A 19555-nucleotide genomic window follows, 5' to 3' on the forward strand; every position below is an offset into this window, starting at 1 on the left:
GAAAAAGAACAACGAGTTGGAGAAATTATTTTGAAATCAACGCCCGTAAGAACTTCAAAAAAGGTAAATATAAAAAAACATCAATTTTTCTTCAATTAAAAAAACTGAAAAACTTACTTACAAAAACACTCATAAATTGAGATACAGAATCATATCCTATCATTTCCGTAAAATGATCCAAATCCTGGATAACGCAAAGAAATTTTATTTTACATAAAACTATTGAGCCTGAAACTATGAAGGCTGACGCCAATGCTGAACGGACCCTAAAACGAATCTCATTATAAATTAATTGTAATCGAGTTATAAAAGTGTGAATAAAAGAAGAAAATTTTAACAATTTTGAAAGTCAAGTCAAATTTTTCAATTGCGGTTTCAACATTTCGAGTGCAACGCTCAAATTTTCAGTTAATAAGCGAATTAGTAAAGAGAAATTCGAAAATTTTTATGGAAAATTCCATTGACACGTTAAAATTTTGCAGCCAGGTGCCTTCGTCTACGCGACTTTAACTGAGGCCTCTAATGATTTGTAATATCTGAAAAATCCTGTAAACAATTCTGAATGTTGCGCCTTATCGATCAATTAAAAATTTGATCAACATTCGTTCATTCGTTGGACCAAATTCGCATAATAAAGGATACGCCAAATACGAATATTAGGCAACCTAATTCGTAGCCTGCTGGCAATAGGAAGTAATTGAAATAATTTATAAAAATCAAGGCTCTTATCTTTGTATGGCAAATTCTATTGACACTTTAAAATTTTGCAGCCAACTGACTTCGCCTACGTGACTTTAACTGAGGCCTCTAATGATTTGTAATATCTGAAAAATCCTGTAAACAATTCTGAATGTCGCGCCTTTTTGATCAATTAAAATCTTGATCAACAACGATATTCATTCGTTGGACCAAATTCCCATAATAAAGGATAGAACTCTCAGCCAAATACGAATATTAGGCAACCTAATTCGTGGCCTGCTGGGAGCACCAAGTAATTAAAATAATTTATAAAAATCAAGACTCTTATCAGAACCATAGGCATTCCCGAGACGTTTCGTTTGGAAAGAGTCGGTTCAAAAGAACACATTTTTCGCAATTAAAAGTTTTGTGGAAAATTCCACTAGCCCCTTCAAATATTGCAGCCAGCTGCCTTCGTCTACGTGACTTTAACTGAGGCATCTAATGATTTGTAATATCTGAAAAATCCTGCAAACAATTCTGAATGTCGCGACTTTTCGATCAATTAAAATCTTGATCAACAACGATATTTATTCTATGGACCAAATTCCCATAATAAAGGATAGACGTCTCAGCTAAATACGAATATGAGGCAACCGCCTGCTGGGAGTACGAAGTAATTAAAATAATTTATAAAAATCAAGGCTCTAATCAGAATCATAGCCATTCCGGAGACGTTTCGTTTGGAAAGGGTTCAAAAGTACACATTTTGTGCAATAAAAAGTTTTCGTGGAAAATTCCACAAGCCCCTATTGCTACCAGCCGCTTTCGTCTACGTGAATTTAGCTGTAACCTCTAATTTCGTTCGTTACTGTAAATGCTGCGACTTTTCGACCAATTAAATTTTTGATCAACAACGATTTTCATTCGTTGGATCAAATTTTCTTATAATAAAGGATAGAACGCTCAGCCAAATACGAGTTTTAGGCAACCTAATTCGAAGCCTGTAAAGTAACGCGTACATCAATGATATAACCAGGACCAAAGTAATTCCAGGAATTTGTTCGGCAAGAGCCGGAAGAGATAATCTCTTTTGACGATTTTGACCGACTAAAATAGGCTCCAGTAAATTTACTTGATTCTTCAAAAACAAAGAAATTGTGATTGATTTTCATGTCTCTGCAAGACGACCAATTTCTTCCAGTCCCAGCCAATAACAACACAGATAGTGCGGGTGGGAACTTGTTCAAAGAGAAGAAGTTTGAGCATTTTTTTTGTTTTAGTAGCAAAACCGTGCATAACGCGTTACATTGCGTTTTGAATGCGCATCGAATGTTATTTTCTGCATTATTATTTTTAATTTTTTTGTTCACACCAAAATAACTATCATTTATGGTCGACAGTAACGGTTAAGTAATAAAAACTATGTTGACAATGTGCTGAAGAACAGTGAAATAAAAGAATTCAGAAATAGTTTGACGTAAATGGAATGTACTTATTGAAACAGGTGAATATACTTTCTGATATATTTGGAAGGTTCCATTTTTTTTCCGCTTTGAATCTGTCAAAATGTTTAAGATTTTTTTCACTTTTTGTTATTTAATTCTCATTTTGATTTTTTGTGTGTTTTTTCCAATATTAACTGGTTAATAAACAACCGTCATAAGTTGTCCACATCTTCATTATTATTGTACAGCTTATAGTAGTGGCGTCATTGTTGATGAGTTTTTGTTTTGCTTTTTTGAATGACATTGTGTTTCACAATTTGGGGAACTTTTACATTTTACGATTGTGATATGCCAGCCAATTTGAAGCCAACTAAATATCAATTTTACCATCGGTTAAAGTGTTGAAGTTTGTTTTTGTTTATTAGTCACTGTTTTGTTGTGTTTTGAATCGGCTGCTCACGCTCAAATTTTTCCTTTGCTTATCATTTCTGTCATTTCGTACTTTCCATTACGATTCAGTTTTCAACTCTTACATTCGGAACGAGTCTTCGTCTGGCGGATCTAGTGGAAAACCATTTTTTGCGGATTTCAAATTGTCTATTTGAAGTTATGGTCCTCGGTTGACCTGGAATACAAAACTAATTTTTATCTCTTTATTCCAACCAGGGTTCTGTGTAAATTCATCAATAAACCGCATCTGATCATCATCATCAACATTAGTTTGGCATTTTGATTGCGGCTCTCCATCGAAATCCCGGACAATGTGGAACTCAGAACCGAAACCACTGCAAGCCAATGGCACCTCACCGAAAATCCTAACGTTAGGCATGACATCAGCCATTAGTCTGGCTGAACCGAAACCAGAAGATTTCGTTCATACGGCGGAATTGCAGAGAACACTCGAACCGTACAACGTATTCGAAACGGAAAGCGAGCTCAACCATCGCATGGAAATATTGGCCAAATTGAACGCACTTGTAAAGGAATGGATCAAGAAAGTGTCGATCTCAAAGAATATGCCGCCGACATTGGCCGAGAAATTGGGCGGAAAAATTTACACATTCGGTTCGTACCGTTTAGGTGTACACCACAAAGGAGCCGATATCGATGCGTTATGTGTGGCGCCGTGTAATGTTGATCGGGTCGATTATTTCACGTCTTTTATGGAATTGTTGAAGAAGCAACCTGAAGTTACCGAGTGCCGAGTAAGTAGAGAATTTTTCGGGACGAGACTGAATTTTGCTAATAAAAATTTCTTTTTCAGGGAGTTGAAGAGGCATTTGTACCTGTTATTAAAATGAACTTTGACGGAATAGAAATCGATTTACTATTCGCCAGACTAAATCTCAAAGAAATTCCAGACAATTTCGATTTACGTGACGACTCATTACTTAAGAATTTGGATCCGAAATGTGTGCGTAGTTTAAATGGTTGCCGAGTGACTGATGAAATATTGAGACTTGTTCCGAATATCGAAAACTTTCGTCTAGCTTTGCGAGCTATAAAATTGTGGGCAAAGAGTAAGTTTGTTGCGCCATTTAATCAAATCGACCCGATGAAACTAATCAGCCAATTTCGTTGCAGAACACGGAATCTATTCCAATTCTTTGGGCTATTTTGGTGGCGTATCCTGGGCCATGCTGGTCGCTCGAACCTGTAAGTATAACATTGAATAGTTACGAAGTTGCCGATAGCAGATGTGATTTGAGTGATTTTGATTTTTCTATCTTTCCTTTTTAGGTCAATTGTATCCTAACGCATGTGCTGCGACACTTGTACATAAATTTTTCTTAGTTTTCTCGCGTTGGAAGTGGCCACACCCAGTATTGCTAAAGCAACCCGATAACGTAAACCTTGGTTTTCAGGTAAGAAAATCAGACTCGACTTTATCGCCGTATCCGAACTTTCAATTTTCCTTCCGTCTAGGTTTGGGATCCCCGAGTCAGTGTAGGAGATCGTTATCATCTCATGCCAATCATAACCCCCGCTTATCCACAACAGAATTCGACTTTTAACGTGGCAATATCGAATAAGAAAGTGATGATGAACGAATTCGAAAGAGGAATGGCTATAACCGACGAAATAATGTTCGGCCGAGCTACATGGGAACGGTTATTCGAAGCGCCGAGTTTTTTCTTCAGGTATGACAACATGATAAATCCACTTCCAGGGCTGATATTAATGACCATCGATTGTCGCGTTTCAGGTACCGTCATTTTATCGTTCTGCTAGTAAGTTCTCAATCAGCCGAAGACCACTTGGAATGGTGTGGTTTGGTTGAATCGAAAATTCGACTGTTAATCAACAATTTGGAACGAAATCTACATATTGCGCTAGCCCACGTCAATCCAAAATGTTTTCAACAAATCCAACAGGTAAAGATTGCAATTTTTAAAATGTATCTGAATCGAAGGCAGTGAAGGGGTCGAGGTCTCCCCAGACTCGATATTCGAAAGCTCCATTAAAATTCGGATTTTCTTTTGTTTCGCTCATCTAAAATGTCAAAAATTAATCTAGGTACAGGCACCATTTTGTTCCATGTGGTTCATAGGACTGGAATTCGAAAAGACCGAAAATCTGAATGTTGATTTAACGGAAAATATTCAAGGTTTCACAAATGCTGTGCATAAACATGCGGTAAGTCAAGTCTCACCTTTCCTCGTCACTCCAATCGGGACGCCATTTAATCAATCTTCAATCGTTTCAGGTTAACATAAAAATGTTAAAAACTGGCATGGAAATCGAGGCTCGCCATGTACGACGAAAACAACTGTGCCAATATCTCGATAAAGATCTTTTAAATCGCGAACGCAAAAATACCGAACCGAGCTTAATGACACTAATGGCCGCTAAAAAACGACTGTCCAGCGAGCTACAAAACGCATCGCTGAAAAAAGGAAGAGTCAGCGAATCAGTGAGTAAAATCGTTAAGAGGAAAAAAAATGTTTGATGATCACATCACTATTCATTTCAATTCATCTTAACTGTGTATACTCGTATTCGTCCTGTACTTTGCTTTTCTCTTCTATTTGTTTTTTCTCTCCCTCCCCCCGAATCCCCAAACAAAGACTGTGTTTCGGCTGTGATTTTCTCTAAACATAATTTCTAGTTTGACGATAGCCTAAACGCTACACCAGACACATCGATAACCACCGAAAAGCAATCAACAACAACCACAACAGCTGACGCCGATTCGTCGACGGCAGCAATATCGACTGCAGCTACGTCAACCACAAACACAACAGCAACATCGACTGAGGTTGCTTGTTCGTCGTGACAGCCATTGTCGAAAAATGGTGGAACAAATATTACTATTCCTCAAGTTGCAACTACAGTAAATATGTAAGTACGCAGCGAGACTAAACGAACCATAAAAATCTAACAAAAAAAAAAAAAACAAAAAAAATTAAGTCAAAAAATGCAAAAATTCAACAAAAAAAAAAGAAATCAATTAGCCAGTAAGAGAGAGAAGTTATACAAAAATATCGACATAACGGATGGATACATATTGGTACCGACTTCGGACCAGACATTTTGTATTTTGTGTGTGTATAACTTTGTGCATAATAGGAAAAAGAAAGAAACAAACTGAACATTTCGGTCAGTTTGGACCCTTTTTTGTATATTTTAATATGTAAATCCGTGTTCAGACGGATCGTTTCAGTTAGAAATTAATTTTTTTGATTTTTATCCGCCCTCTGTTTAAAATATTTTTTTAAAAAGATATTACAATCTATGTGTCGCGCCCTTCACATATAATAAGACTTTGAAGGTTAAACTAAAATATCAAATTTTTCGTTTTTTCACGATTCTGATTAAAAGTTTTTTTTTTAATGTAAATAATGCAATCGAAACCGTGTTCATGGATGATTCCAATCATTTTTCGAGAGGAAATTGCGAACCGGATTTCTTCATGAATTCTAAAAGGATAAACGTAAATTTAAATTACAAAAAAAAAACTTAAAAAATTAAAAAAAAAACTAAAAAAAAAGAAAACGCAAAAAAACGAGGTGTAATCTTAAATGTGAAGTCAAAAAAATTTCGCGATTCATTTTTGCGATTCAATTTTTTTTTGTAAATTAATTCAAGTGAACATACAATTCAACGCTCCATGTAAAAATTCTGAAATAAATCATGAATGGACGAATTCATTTCAGTTACTTTCTATTGCACAGTACCGGAATATTACCAATTTTGCAATTTTTAATCGCATACCGGGTAATTCCTTCAGTCTATTCACATCATCTTTATCTTTTCAAGCAAATCATTTCATACTGCGACCATATTTTCTTAGTGAAATTTTGCTTAATGCTTCAATGTGTTGTTCTGAAGCCGAACATAATTTTCGATTACAAAATTCTCATCAGTTCAACAAGAAACAGTAAAAAGTAAAATCATTTCGTTCTGCCATAATATTTGCACACATTCACACAGCACTCGACGCTTATCGCAGATTCATACAAGTTTCATTTTAACGAAACACCGAGAAATTGAAACGGCATTCAATGTTGACCGAAAATTGTTAATGAATTTGTGAGTTCTTGGTAATTGATAAGAACGTTGCACAGTTGCACTATATTCATATCGCCCGCTGAAAGATTGTTTTTTATTTTCAATTTACATTCGATGCAGATGTTAGAGAAATTATTTCTCAATTAGTTCTTACTTTGAAATTTGCGTAAATTTGTTCTGTTCATAAAATCACATGAAATTTGCTTAGCCGTACCGAGACAATGATATATCGTCATGAATATGACAAAACGATTCAAAAATTTCAAGAATTGAACACCAAACAGTAAATAATTGACTACCAACAAGCCATGTAGTTGACAGAGTTTCCGGATAAAGTGGAATTCTTACGACACAACCACTTGACTTATTGATACTTAATTACCAATTGTTCTCAGGGCCTGAAATGTCACTATAGAAATTCGCTAAATCCGCTTAAAATTCTCTGACATTCAGTAAATTCTAGCGAATTTGTTCACAAATATTTTAGTCCTTCTAGATTCTGTTGAATTCAGGAAAGTATTCAGTAAAGTAAACAAAATTATTTTACATATCGTTGCATCATCCACTCAGCACAAACCATATAACAAGATTTTTGGGGATGAAAATAACAAAATTATCGGCCCGAACACAATGAAAATCTCAGGATTAATTCTAAGTTAGGTGAATGCGGCAGGCAGAGAGTTTAAAAACATTTTCGTGTTACGTGGTCCATTAATAATTTTAAAAAAAATATTCCGATTAACAATGATAATACGACAATCCCACCGAGCCAGATAATTATTTTTCGATTAGAAATCCTGTGCAGTGCATGAGTGGTTGTGCCTTCTGGTTTATAGGAAATTTGTGTGGTGATGATGTGAAATATTTTTGTTTGCCTTCAGTTCGGACAATGCCTTTGCTTGTGTATTTTAAGAGTTTTCTCTGAAACTCAGGGCCTGAATATTGAAACGAGAACTATGTTTCAGTAACAATGAACGATTTAGCGAAATGAATTTGCTTTTTCTCTAAAATGTTTTAGCGAATAGATTTTTATAATCGGTTTGTTTAGTCGCAAACAAAAAACAAACATTTCCTTACGCAACTTTCTCAAAAAATCTTTCTTCATTATTTTACTCGTAGTACCTCGCGTAAATGATACCTGATAATGACAGGGATTATTATTGGGAATTTTAGTTCGGAAAATATCCGAATAATTCTGACAAATTCCGAAAAAATCTTTTTTTTTCTGTCAGAATTTTCATAATTACAATTCTCAATAATAAGCCTTGGATAATGTTCACTTCCACTGAGCATCTCTAGTAAAATAACATATGTAATTGTTTGGACATTGCTAGTGGGACTGTAGTCTTTACCTCGGTGCTTTCATTTCACTTGTCAAATTGAAACGTTTAAACAATGTCGTAAATCACTTACAACGCGAGTCACAGCTGAAAAACGTTATCTCGCATTTTTGAGTAAAATATCTAACATATTTAAGGGTCTAATGATGGAAATGACTTATTGTGAGATTATTGACCCTGATCGTCTTCGGTTCGGATTAATGAACTTCACTCAAAAAGCACAATTTCCATGGTCCGAAAGACATCTTATTACTATTCGAACACTTAGACTCAATAATTGTCTTTGGTTGTTTTTTTTTCTCTCCACAAAATGAACGAATTCAAAAATGTGTATATATTTATATATCAACAGAAAAACTATATATTATTAATAAATTTACCTAAGTAAACAAAATATGGTTTGAGGAATATATAAAATAAACAAAAAAATTAATTAAATTAATTATGAAAAAAGAAGAATTAATTGAAAGACGCGCGACGACGTGGTTCAACAGCAACGCAGAAAATATCATTCGGTTATAATCCATTAAACAATTGCTACAAAATGTGATTCATGAAAAATCAATTTCTTGTTTGACAATTTAACGGAAAGAAAATTCGTTTTGCATGAATATAAATAATAATTTGAAAATTCGCTGCATTGAAATGGTTTAGAAAAATAGATTTAATTTTTTATTGTACGACTTAATGTAACTGAATTTTTGAATTGAATAAAGAGATTTCATTGCGCCGTCAAAATTTGGATTTTATTTTCTTCATTGTCTAAGTTTACTTGGCATAAGTTGAGAAAAACAATTTTAACTGTCCCTCAGGTCCCTTCATTAAACGTATTTGCCTCGTCTGTTTCTACGGTGCTAAAACTACGTTGGTGTTTGGACACACAGTGAAGTGAGAACGTGCGTATCACCAGTATAGCTCGAAACGGGTCAGGTTATCCGAAGTATGAACTGAAAATACCTGATCCTGTTTTGAGCTGAACGTGATTCAATCAATTTTGACCTCACCTCACCTCACCTCTGAACATATCAAGATTTTCTTACCACGCTCGAAGTGCAATGCGAAAAATAAAGTCAACCGCGGACACAAGTGAAAAATCATTAATGAAGGAACGATGTATGAGATTATGGCAGGAACTAAAAAGGTAAAGAGCGTAACAGTATCAGAAAAGGTAAAGACAAGTGGCAAAGGTAATTGATGAAAGATGATAAAGTAGCTATTTACGAATTACATAAAGTAGCTAGTCCGACCACATAGATCTTGCGACGGTGGTTGAGTTAGTTACCACAGAAAGTACTCTGTGGTATATAAGAAAATAGTAGACCAGAGTCTACACTGATATCATTCAGAACACACATAAGGGTCGAAAGGTGGGAGTTGGACAGGGAGAGTGACGACGTTTTAATGTGTGCTTTGAATGTAATCAAGGAGAACGAAAAGGGGGGATTAGAGTGTGACTCACCACAATCAAACCAAAGACCTCACGTCCAATGTTCTCATAGGATTGCTCACAAGAGCATGTTTTGCTTACTCAAGTCAAGTAAAGTCAACTCAAACCTGGAACCTAAAAATGTGTATGATAATTTCAACTTTATCTATATCATCTTCATCATTACCTGAATTTTTCATAATTTTTCAGGAGTCAGTTTAATATCAGAAAATTAAAATCAGGTTCAGGCCAGGTTAGAGCGCCTTACATCGTATGTAAACATTGCGACAGTAAACCGCTTTAACCTGGCCTTTAGGTATTTTTAGATCAGATACAGGTCAGGTAAACATGACTAACATGACTTGTTTTGAGCTACAACTTTGAACTTCAACTTTGAACGCAAACTGCGCTACATGAGAACGTACAGTAAACGAAATTGTGAAGTGGAATGCTTGGCCAATTACTCACTGGGATTTTGCGGATGCGTTAAATTTGCAATGCCTCACGACAGAACAACGCCAATTTGTGGCATAGCTAAGGTGAATTGTTACATTGAGGCAGAAATGGATTTATTGGAGGACTCCGATACAGTTGAACCGCGTGTGCAAATAATGTTTTTTTCCCGGTATCCAAAATCCGATTTCCCGATTTTCCTGGTATCCTTAAAATTTGCCTAGATTTCCCGGTAAAAAGTTCTGATTTCCCGGTGAAAGGAATATTGATTTCCCGGTGCAAGTTTGTTTTTAATTAATCAAGTTGGGGTGCTGTACAGTTAAACAGTCGTCGCAAACATACACTATGAAACATAGAAAGTCAGAGTCAAATTAGAAAACAAGTCGGTGTTAACTTTCTCCTGACTATAAATGGTTTCATTTTCAATTTTGCGTAGGCCAGGTCCTCTCCTCGCATGCCTTATGAACGGACCCAAACTATTTTTGGAATGATTCTACAAAATATGACAACAGCTCTAGTTGGCATATCAACATGATTGTGATTACTAGAATGAAAACATTGGTATGAATGTTAGTAATCGCGAGCGAAGCGAGCTAAATTTTTGGTATACTGGCTCCCGGATTATATTAGAGTTTCGAGTTTAATTGTTGTATTTTAAAAGGCAATCAAAGGTAATTTTACTTGGAATAAAGATAAGTTAGTACGGCGATTAGTATTGTGAGTTCTGAGCTGGTAAAAATTTGCCGTAACAAAGAAAAAGTGAACTTAAGAGTACTGTATTGTAGGATGACTTCTGAAAACAAGTCATCCAAAAATTATTACGCTCTTCAAATTCGAGTAGCTTACATTTACGATTTTTACAATTCTGATTTTTCGTATTAGAAAAGTATAGCAAGACAATAGTACATTACTATACCAGTGAAGTAATTTGATATCTCGTATCCAGATGAGTAAAAGTATCCGAGGGCTTCAGCCCGAGGTACTTTTACTCATCGTGATACGAGATATCAAATTATTTTACGTGGAAAGTATGGCGTTTTACTTTACGAGCGAGGGAAAGGGTCTTCACTAGTGAGGGAATGGCCACATTACCTCACTAGTAAAGTAAAAACTTATTACTTAAAATGTCAACGTTGACGCTAAGAATTGTTTGTACATGTTAACAAATAGATAAATTGTAAATTTGACGAAATTTCAGTCTTGATTCAAGACTCTTGATTTAGAGAGACAATTTTAAATTTTTTTAGATTAATGCTAATTTTTTTAAAAGTAGTAATGTATGTCTGGATAGTACTCATAGTATTGAGGGATTCCAGGCCTTTGAACGGCGTTCGACGTTTTCCCAATAATTTCATAAACCTTTAAGCTACATACGAAAACATAAATGGAGCATATTTTGTATAGATTATTCATAAATTTCGATTTCCCGGTGAGTTTGATTTACCATCAAACTTGATTTCCCAGCGAGTTTGATTTCTCAACAATTTTGATTTCCCGGTGACTTTGATTTTCCATCAATGTCGATTTCCCGGTGAGTTTAATTTCCCGTCAATATTAATTTACTGTAGAGTTTGATTTCCCATTTATTTCTATTTCCCATCAATGTCGATTTCTCAGTGAGTTTGATTTCGCAACAATTTTGATTTCCCGTTGAATTCAATCTCCCGGTGAGTTCTATATCCCAGTAAGTTCGATTTCCCGGTGAGTATCAATTTCGATTGACTGTCAATTTCAATTTCACGGTGAATTCGATTTCCCATCAATTTCAATTTCCCGTCAGTTTCGATTTCCCGGTCAGTACGATTTCCCATCAGTTTCGATTTCCATCAATTTCGGTTTCCCGATGAGTTTGATCCATCAATTTCGATTTACCGATGAATTCAATTCCCCGGTAAGTACGATTTCCCGGTGAGTTCAATTTCCCGGTGAATTCGATTTTCCATCAATTTCGGTTTCTCATCAATTTCGATTTCCCGTTAATTTCGATTTCCCTTCAATTTCGATTTCCCGTCAATTTCTTTTTCCCCTGGCTTCCCACTTCCCAGTACAACAAAAATTCGCATTCGGCGAATTGTTTTCTGTGTCTTCTTTTGGTGGATTTCCTGGTATCCCGGTTTTCGGCCAAAAAATTTCCCGGCATCCGGGATACCAAGGATACACATTATTTGCACACGCGGTTGAAACGTCCAAGAAAATTAATTTACCTCCATTTCATACGATACTGAAATGTCGCAGTCGTCATACGAATGGAATAACTTTAACAAAGCCTTAAATCATACCGGAGCGGTGGTTGAAGGTTTTAAAATTGATCAATTTCGAACATGTAATCAATTTGCCTCCTTTTCCATCTTCTTCAAAGAAAATTTGTTCATTACTTCGAAACGCTCCGAACTAGTTGGACTTCCAGACTTTGTGTGGTCTTGTAGAGTTCTACTGGGACTATTTATAGGTGTTTCAATACTGAGCTCTTTTATTACTTTTATTGGTACCACATGCCCTCCTTACATACAGATCAAAATTCGTTGTGAGTCATATTCCTCATTAGACATCCTGCATTAGTTGGGCGATAAGTTACACGTCTGCTTACGTACCAAGTAGGGTATGCAGGCAGATACCACGCTACTGTCAATATGGAACTCACCTTCGTTGCCAAACTCATTAGTCTTACCGAAAAGATCATTCTTGGAATGGCAGGGTTGGTAGATGCGATTTTAGAGCGAGCCAAAAAGTATGTTCACCTTGAGTACCATACCATTAAGTACTGGTCGAGGTACTGGTTAGATTAAGAAAAGCGATAATACCTTCCGAGAATCCCGCATCGTTCAACCAGCACCACCACGCGATTCCCAAGGTAGAATTTCACCGTCAAGAACAAATTCAAGGGAATCCGCTTCGCCGGCTGCTTTTACCGATACATCGAGGTACCATCGAGAGTATTGACCATAGAAAAAATGTGTATGATAATTTCAGGTTAACCTGAAACCTGACCTGACCTGCAGGTTTCCGAAATTCAAGCTTCTTCGAAAATGAAAACCTGACCTGGCCTGAAGTTTCAGAGTAATTTTTGGCCTCGGTACTCGGTCGACCGATTCCGAGTTTCAGTAATCACTACGTTTTATCCCCTTCGCTGTTATACACTCCACTCACCCTTGCGAATATGAAAATCTTAAAAGTTCGAAATACGTAGTCTCACGGTCTCAATTCACGTCTTGTGAGACCATTAGACCATGAGACCAACTAGGGCATTGAATGTTCAATGGGATGTCTAAAGCCTTGAAAGAGTAAATCTAACGATCGAAGCATTTTGATTCCCAATTAAAACGTACAAAAATTTCTGTAGTGTCAAAAGTTGGGACTTTGAGGATATCCGGATAATTTTCTGAAAAAATTAATTCGACAAAGTCGGCAGGCCAATATAAATCGACCTAACTTTCAGAATCCGTCAGTTTATTAATTTATAAGTAAATAGGAAAGACAGTACTAAAGAGATTCTATTTTCACTTAGACGTACAACTTGGAAATTGTGGGTAATTACAGTGTTCGCCAACTGAATCGCTTAATCCAGAAAAAAATCTCGCTCGCCTTGTTCGAATTACGCGAAACATAAAGGTTGGTTTGACTGATCAATCGCTCGAATTTTAACAAGGGGGATACTACACGAAGTATTGGGAAGGTCATCTTTGCTATTGGTAGAGAGAAATAGTGAATTTTACCAGAAAGTGGTTCTTTCAAGTCATCTAGCTCGCGTTTCCAACTATCACACTATCATAGCGCCTTCGCTCGTTACGCCCGATGTATCTTTAAATCAAATTGTAAAATGATCAGTCCGTGATTGAAATAAACTTAACTAAATTTCTCTGGATCATTCTGCGTACAACTTGGGATCAGGCAGCAAAAGCAATGTAATGAAAGGTAATATCGACCGTAATAACGGACGTAATATACATATCATCCTCACTGTTATCGACTGAAACAGTAAAAATTAACGATGGTATATTGTTAAAGGCGGACTTTTATAGCAGAATGTATGGTGAAACTAATGTAATTAGACATATCCAAATCTTGAAATTGGTTCTATCAAATCAAATAGCAGATTTGATATAGGTATGTAGTTGTCGTGTGTGCAAGCTTAAATAAAGCTCTGATTTGCACCGCCAAAAAAAAGTGTGAGTGAAACAAAAGAATCAACAACAACACCAAGCAACAATCATTGTGTTCATATCGATTTTCCGACAATGTTCACATAAATTTAAGTTTACTACCGTTTTGAAACGCTCACACCTCACATTCACTTCTACATTTCCCCAGTGTTTTTAAAATGTGAAAATTATCGATTTTCCCGAAAATTAAAAAACATCCACAGGCAAATGTACAATTCAGTGGGTGAAAATCGTTGCTTGTGTGTGTACGCCAAAGATATCGTGTCCTGTAACAGTATGTGTATGTTGTTGAAAATGTATCAACCCTGTTACTAGGAAAATTATTCGACAGACGCACTGCAATATCCAGCATCCGCGTATTGGTGTGTACTGTACATCCATCTCTCATTCCATCAGTTTTCGTGAAAAGATGAAAATGGGATTTGTTTTTATTGCGGCGTAGTCCTCCAAAAACCCGACAAAAACAACGCAAATAATGAGCAAAAACTTTAAAAATGTGTGCTTCATTGTTACAGTTTGGTATTTTGCCGTAGCTGGAGGTAAGTAAACAGTTCAGATTCCTCAGTTGAATTCGAATTTTTTTTTTCTTTAAAAAATCCATCCTCCATTATCACACAGAAAACATCACCACCGAAAATGACAATAAATATTTGAACAACTTTGTCAATATCTCCAACCTACAACCGGAATTGATCGAATATTACGACTTAGATGTGTCCGAGGATGGCTACACATCGAGCATCCCACCAGAAATTTATCCCGATCCGGAGGGTGTACTAATCTCGAAGAAAATACCATTCAAAAAAGACCCACCACGTAGACCCACGATTGGCGGAAATTTGGTGGAAAGGAATGACGATTTGAAGGAACATGATACCATTGACAATATCATGTACATCTATTACGGATCGGTGGGAACGATGCGAAAGAGTCTGGGTGGAAGTGAGTATCAATCTGAGAGGTGGACCATTTTTCGACAGATTTTTAATTCGATTTGAAGAGTGAATATATTCCACTCATGGATGTCCGATCGTGTTTACATATGTTATGTCTTTCTTCCATCGACATAATTTTCCAACATTTTTTCAGGCATAATTATTGTGGGTGCTGTTTTCGCACTGGCAGCTCAAATATTGGCCATTGTTTTGTCGCTGCTGCGTAATCGGTATGTTAAGAGCATAGACTCGATGGTGTACTGAATCATTTTTGATTAATTTTTTCTGACTTATTTTTGCAGTCGTTTCCGTCGTCAAAACGACCTGGCCACCATATCACTTAATCTGTTATCGACACTATGTGCTTCCAATTTTGTATTTATCGTTGGTGTGCAGGCTTCCAAGACGTTATTCAAATGTGAAATGATTGCCGTTCTGTTGCATTACTTCCATTTATCGACATCTTTGTGGGGTTTATCCCACTCATATACAATTTACGATTTTATTATAAATGACAATGCGCCAAATTTAAAGTATCATAATCTAGTTGCCTACGTTGGGTCAGCAGTTTATGTGATGGTAAGTGCTCACCACTCCATCCAATCTATCAAAGCATTTCACTTAATGTATCTCGTTACAGTTGTCGTTCCTTGTTTCAAGTTCAAGTTTCGAGGTAGTCGACTACTGTTGGATGTCCGTGGCTAGAGGAATGATAGTAAATTTTATGATTCCGATATCGGTTCTTATAGTCGCCACAACGGTTTTGGGAACATTGTCATTGAGATCGGTTGCGTCAAAGCAACGAGAAGTGATAGTTGAAAGTATTGAGAATATACTCGAGAAATGTCAGCACGTATCTGCCGTCATACCCACCATGGAGAAATGTTGTGATGAGATGGATAAGGTGACATTTTACCAAAGTTACTAATTATTCAAGACTTCCCTAATTTGATTCAGTTTTTGATTCTAAAGCAGGTTTGTGATACAGATCTCAAGCGAGTTGACTTCTACGATTCAAAATTCGATTTGGGTGCACTATCTATCGCTGACCTGTCGTTGCAAAGTTCAACGGATTCCCAGGACTATGCAGAATTCAAACATGCATGCATGTTTTCGTTGTTCTTCCAACCAGCGTTTGCGGTCTGTTGGTTTCTAGGCGTTGTCGCTCTGGAAAACCGGGAGTCGTGTGTTATGCCGGTGGCATTTATTATTGTTAGTAATATACTGGTGAGTGGTTGTACCCTTCACACACCGTACATTATTACACTAATTTCCTTTGTCAACAGAATTGGTACATTCTGTATCAATCATCGTCAATATGTCCAGTTATTATTACTGCATCGAACAGTCACTCACAGTCCGTGTCTGCCGTACAATTTGAATCGAACAGTAATAACAACGATGACACGAACCAGCCAACCAGTGGTATGGATACGATTCCATTGCTCTGTTCGGTGACAACTGGCAATAATCCCATCAATTCGAATCCGAATGTGGACGATCTGTTTGGAAATGGTACATTGTGCGGACAGTTGAATTCGTGGGAAACGAGTATGGAAAATGTTAATTTGGATTGCATAAGTACAATAAGCAATTAAAGAAAAGATTTTAGCTGAGTAACTTAAGGTATAATAGTTTAGAAATTGGAAAATAATTTGTTTTTACTGTAGAATTTTAAGGTGTTTTGCTTGTTAAATTTTTAAGAGAATGTTCCGTATGGAACAGAAAATAGGTTCAATGACAGATTTACAGTACATTTATCAGTACGATTTAGAGATCGTACAACGAAATTAAAATGAAAATTCTCACATTTTCCTTCGACAAATTATATTTTGAGTACGGGCAACAGGCAGGCGAATCCGGTGAAATCGTTAAACCTATTCAAACTATTTGTTCAATGTGTTGTGCACAGGTCTTTTATTTCACTTATTTTAACATGCATTCTCCTCTTTAATGCCGATGGTCAGCCAAACAACTGCGAATAACAACATTCGAAAACGCATGACGTGTGTCGTTGATTTAAAAATCGAAGAAATTACTAACTTCTCACCCCAATTACAAATCTCGTACCCAATCTCGTTGCCAAGATCAAAAACCCAGTGCCTATTTTTGAGAAGTCGGTCTCTTGAACTCTAGAAATTTCAAAAGAAATCGGCTTCTCAAAAATAGGCACTGCAAAAATCACTTTTACCTGAAAGTTTAGGTCAGGCCAGGTTAGTTTATAATGAATACGAGAACTTACCTGAACCTGTCAAGTATTAGGCATTATTAAATTTTCTTAGAAATTTTTCGGGGTGAGATCAATTCAGATTAGATCCAGTGCCTTTTTTTAAGAATTTTATTCTTAAAAATTCTATAAAATTCCTTAAAATTCCATAAATATTTTATTGTCTGTGTCTAGATCTTCAAATTTCGTCTGTATTACGGATATTCAATTCTTCGGCCGTAGTCAAATTAGTATTTCGAATCAAGTCAAGTTAATATCGAGAAACAGACCCGTTGACGGGTAACCTACAGGCTATCGACTACGACGAACTACAAAAATAAGCCATGAGCTCTCAGATGTATTTTACACAGCAAAATATAAGCAAAATATATGTTTAAGCAAGTCAAGTGTCACATACGGCTATTCATCTGTTATCGATAGAACGACGACAAAAAAATGACAAGCTCTGAGTAATATGGTCTTTTATACAGTAAAATGCATGTTAGAAAAATTGAAGTACAAGATTTAAAATCAATAATTAAAAATACATTGATCGATGGAAGTAATAGACCCGATAATAATACTGGTCAGTGGTCATATGCTTAACGTCTGTAACAGGCGTAACAGGTTAAATACATGAATGTATCTGTCTAGAACGATAATCTCGAGCTTATCCCTCTATGGAGTTTTTGTTTATCTCGATATATCTGTTCTCGACAGATAAAATCTGATATGCACCTATTGCCAGACTGTTATTTTGACGTGTATTTTGACGCCTTCGGCTAGGGCAATAATGTCCTACACATCAAAATATCAATTTTGGCAAACAGTGAGTGCATAATATATATTACTCATAGGCTGAGAGCTTGTGTGTATGTCACATACAGCATGTGTATATCAGTATCTCATAGGACTACGTTTAGAAATCTAAATCATAGAATAAATCATGTGCTCTGCAATCTGCATGGACCGTGCAAGACCAGTCAATTTTCTTCTTTGTTTATTTGATTTGTTTAGAGACCTCACTAACAGCTTTTTACGGCCAATAAGAAGTGCTGGACCACCGGCTTAACATGACTTTCAACCCACTCCTCGAAGTATGTTAATATTCTCTTTGATAACATATAATGATTCTAGTGAAATATCGCAAAAGTCAAATCGGCGTCAACATTTAGACGAATCGCTAATCTGTCACAGATATTAACAGTTTTACTATTCAAACTATTACTTCATTCCATCGAAGATTTTCAGAGATTGATTTCAGAAATCTTTTACTTCATTTGTTTTGAAGATGATTTTTGCTATATAAGTCAGAGCTTGTCGTTTATTCTGGAAGTCGTTGTCGATAACAGATGACGGAACGGGCACTTTTAAGCTATTCGAGTTCTTACACGCGTCTTTTCTGTTTATTCCAAGATCATTACTTTCCAAAAAAATGTGTATAATACCTTTTTGCGAATACACACTTTTTTTAGTTTTCAACGCAAAGTTACACACTTCACAGTTAGTACTGAATCTATAAATGTGATTCTGCTATACAATTTAAGCGCTGAAATTCGTATTTGTTACTAAATTATAAAACCGAATTGACGCTGGAAGTGTGCTAAAATTTGAAATGAAAAGTCATTTGGGTAGATCAAAGAAGGGCAGCACCTTTATTGAGTCAATAAATGTTTTCTTCTTCCCCAAATTTCCTTTTCGGTTTATTCGAGCATTCATTGACAATTCAAATTCTGAGGCACCTTCGCGGCTTGAATATGGTTCGAAAGGAAGAACCCAGTTCTACAGATTTAGGTTTGAATGAAACGATTCTAGTTAGTATTTCATTTATCTCGCGATTTGCAACGAATTTGTAATATAAAAAGGAAAAGGAATTTCAAGAAACTAGGAAATTTTCCGTCACATCAAAACCTACCTCTGTGTCAGTCACAAAATGGTTGAATCCATGTTTTCAATTCATTGAAGTTTCGACGACATAAGATGCGGTGACTTTCTGAAGAAACACTCAGTTACTGGAGAAATGACGAGTAGTCAACGTTTCTTCAGGAACTCACTATTTCTTCTCGCCAACTGGAGTCTTACGGACGAATAAAAGTGTAATTATTAAGAAAACAATGGCGCGAACTCAGCGAGCGAAAAAAATTTGTAACAGGCTATAAAAATTGCCAAAAACAGAGAACAAGAATCGACCGGCTAAAAGCCTGGTGAGGTCTTTTTTCTTTTTTTCATAACTCGAATATTGGCAACTGATAGAAATTATTAACATAGTTCACCATTCTAATATTTGATTTATCAACTACCAAATAGTCGAATATAAATAGACAAGCAGGCAGAATACTTTTATCAGTCGGTGAGCAGCTCTCGAATAGTAAACATCTCTGCCGAAAATTACGTTTG

At 36.1% G+C, this 19555-nt stretch overlaps 2 protein-coding genes across 4 annotated transcripts; both read left to right on the forward strand.

Annotated features, from left to right (window-relative positions):
* The first annotated feature begins 1950 nt into the window (after window positions 1–1950).
* On the forward strand, window positions 1951–7155 carry LOC119071186 (poly(A) polymerase type 3). Of its 2 annotated transcripts, none has more exons than XM_037175959.1 (10): window positions 1951–2185; window positions 2793–3331; window positions 3391–3646; window positions 3711–3782; window positions 3867–3991; window positions 4053–4267; window positions 4333–4501; window positions 4644–4763; window positions 4834–5050; window positions 5234–7155. In XM_037175959.1, exons 2-10 carry the CDS (start codon window positions 2888–2890, stop codon window positions 5401–5403), a joined length of 1788 nt encoding a protein of 595 aa, XP_037031854.1. In that variant the 5' UTR covers window positions 1951–2185; window positions 2793–2887; the 3' UTR covers window positions 5404–7155. The 2 variants fall into 2 exon arrangements, with proteins under 2 accessions (XP_037031854.1, XP_037031855.1); XM_037175960.1 differs by having other exon boundaries at window positions 1960–2185; window positions 4834–5040; window positions 5236–5714.
* Window positions 7156–14247: 7092 nt separating this feature from the next.
* Window positions 14248–17631, forward strand: LOC119071204. Of its 2 annotated transcripts, none has more exons than XM_037175992.1 (7): window positions 14248–14556; window positions 14636–14959; window positions 15107–15182; window positions 15255–15531; window positions 15593–15856; window positions 15925–16179; window positions 16239–17631. In XM_037175992.1, the coding sequence occupies exons 1-7, from the start codon at window positions 14493–14495 to the stop codon at window positions 16548–16550; spliced, it is 1572 nt and encodes a 523-aa protein (XP_037031887.1). In that variant the 5' UTR covers window positions 14248–14492; the 3' UTR covers window positions 16551–17631. The 2 variants fall into 2 exon arrangements, with proteins under 2 accessions (XP_037031887.1, XP_037031888.1); XM_037175993.1 differs by having other exon boundaries at window positions 15928–16179.
* Window positions 17632–19555: the final 1924 nt, after the last annotated feature.

Source organism: Bradysia coprophila, assembly GCF_014529535.1.
Source record: "Bradysia coprophila strain Holo2 chromosome IV unlocalized genomic scaffold, BU_Bcop_v1 contig_144, whole genome shotgun sequence".
NCBI classification, from domain to species: Eukaryota; Metazoa; Arthropoda; class Insecta; order Diptera; family Sciaridae; genus Bradysia; species Bradysia coprophila.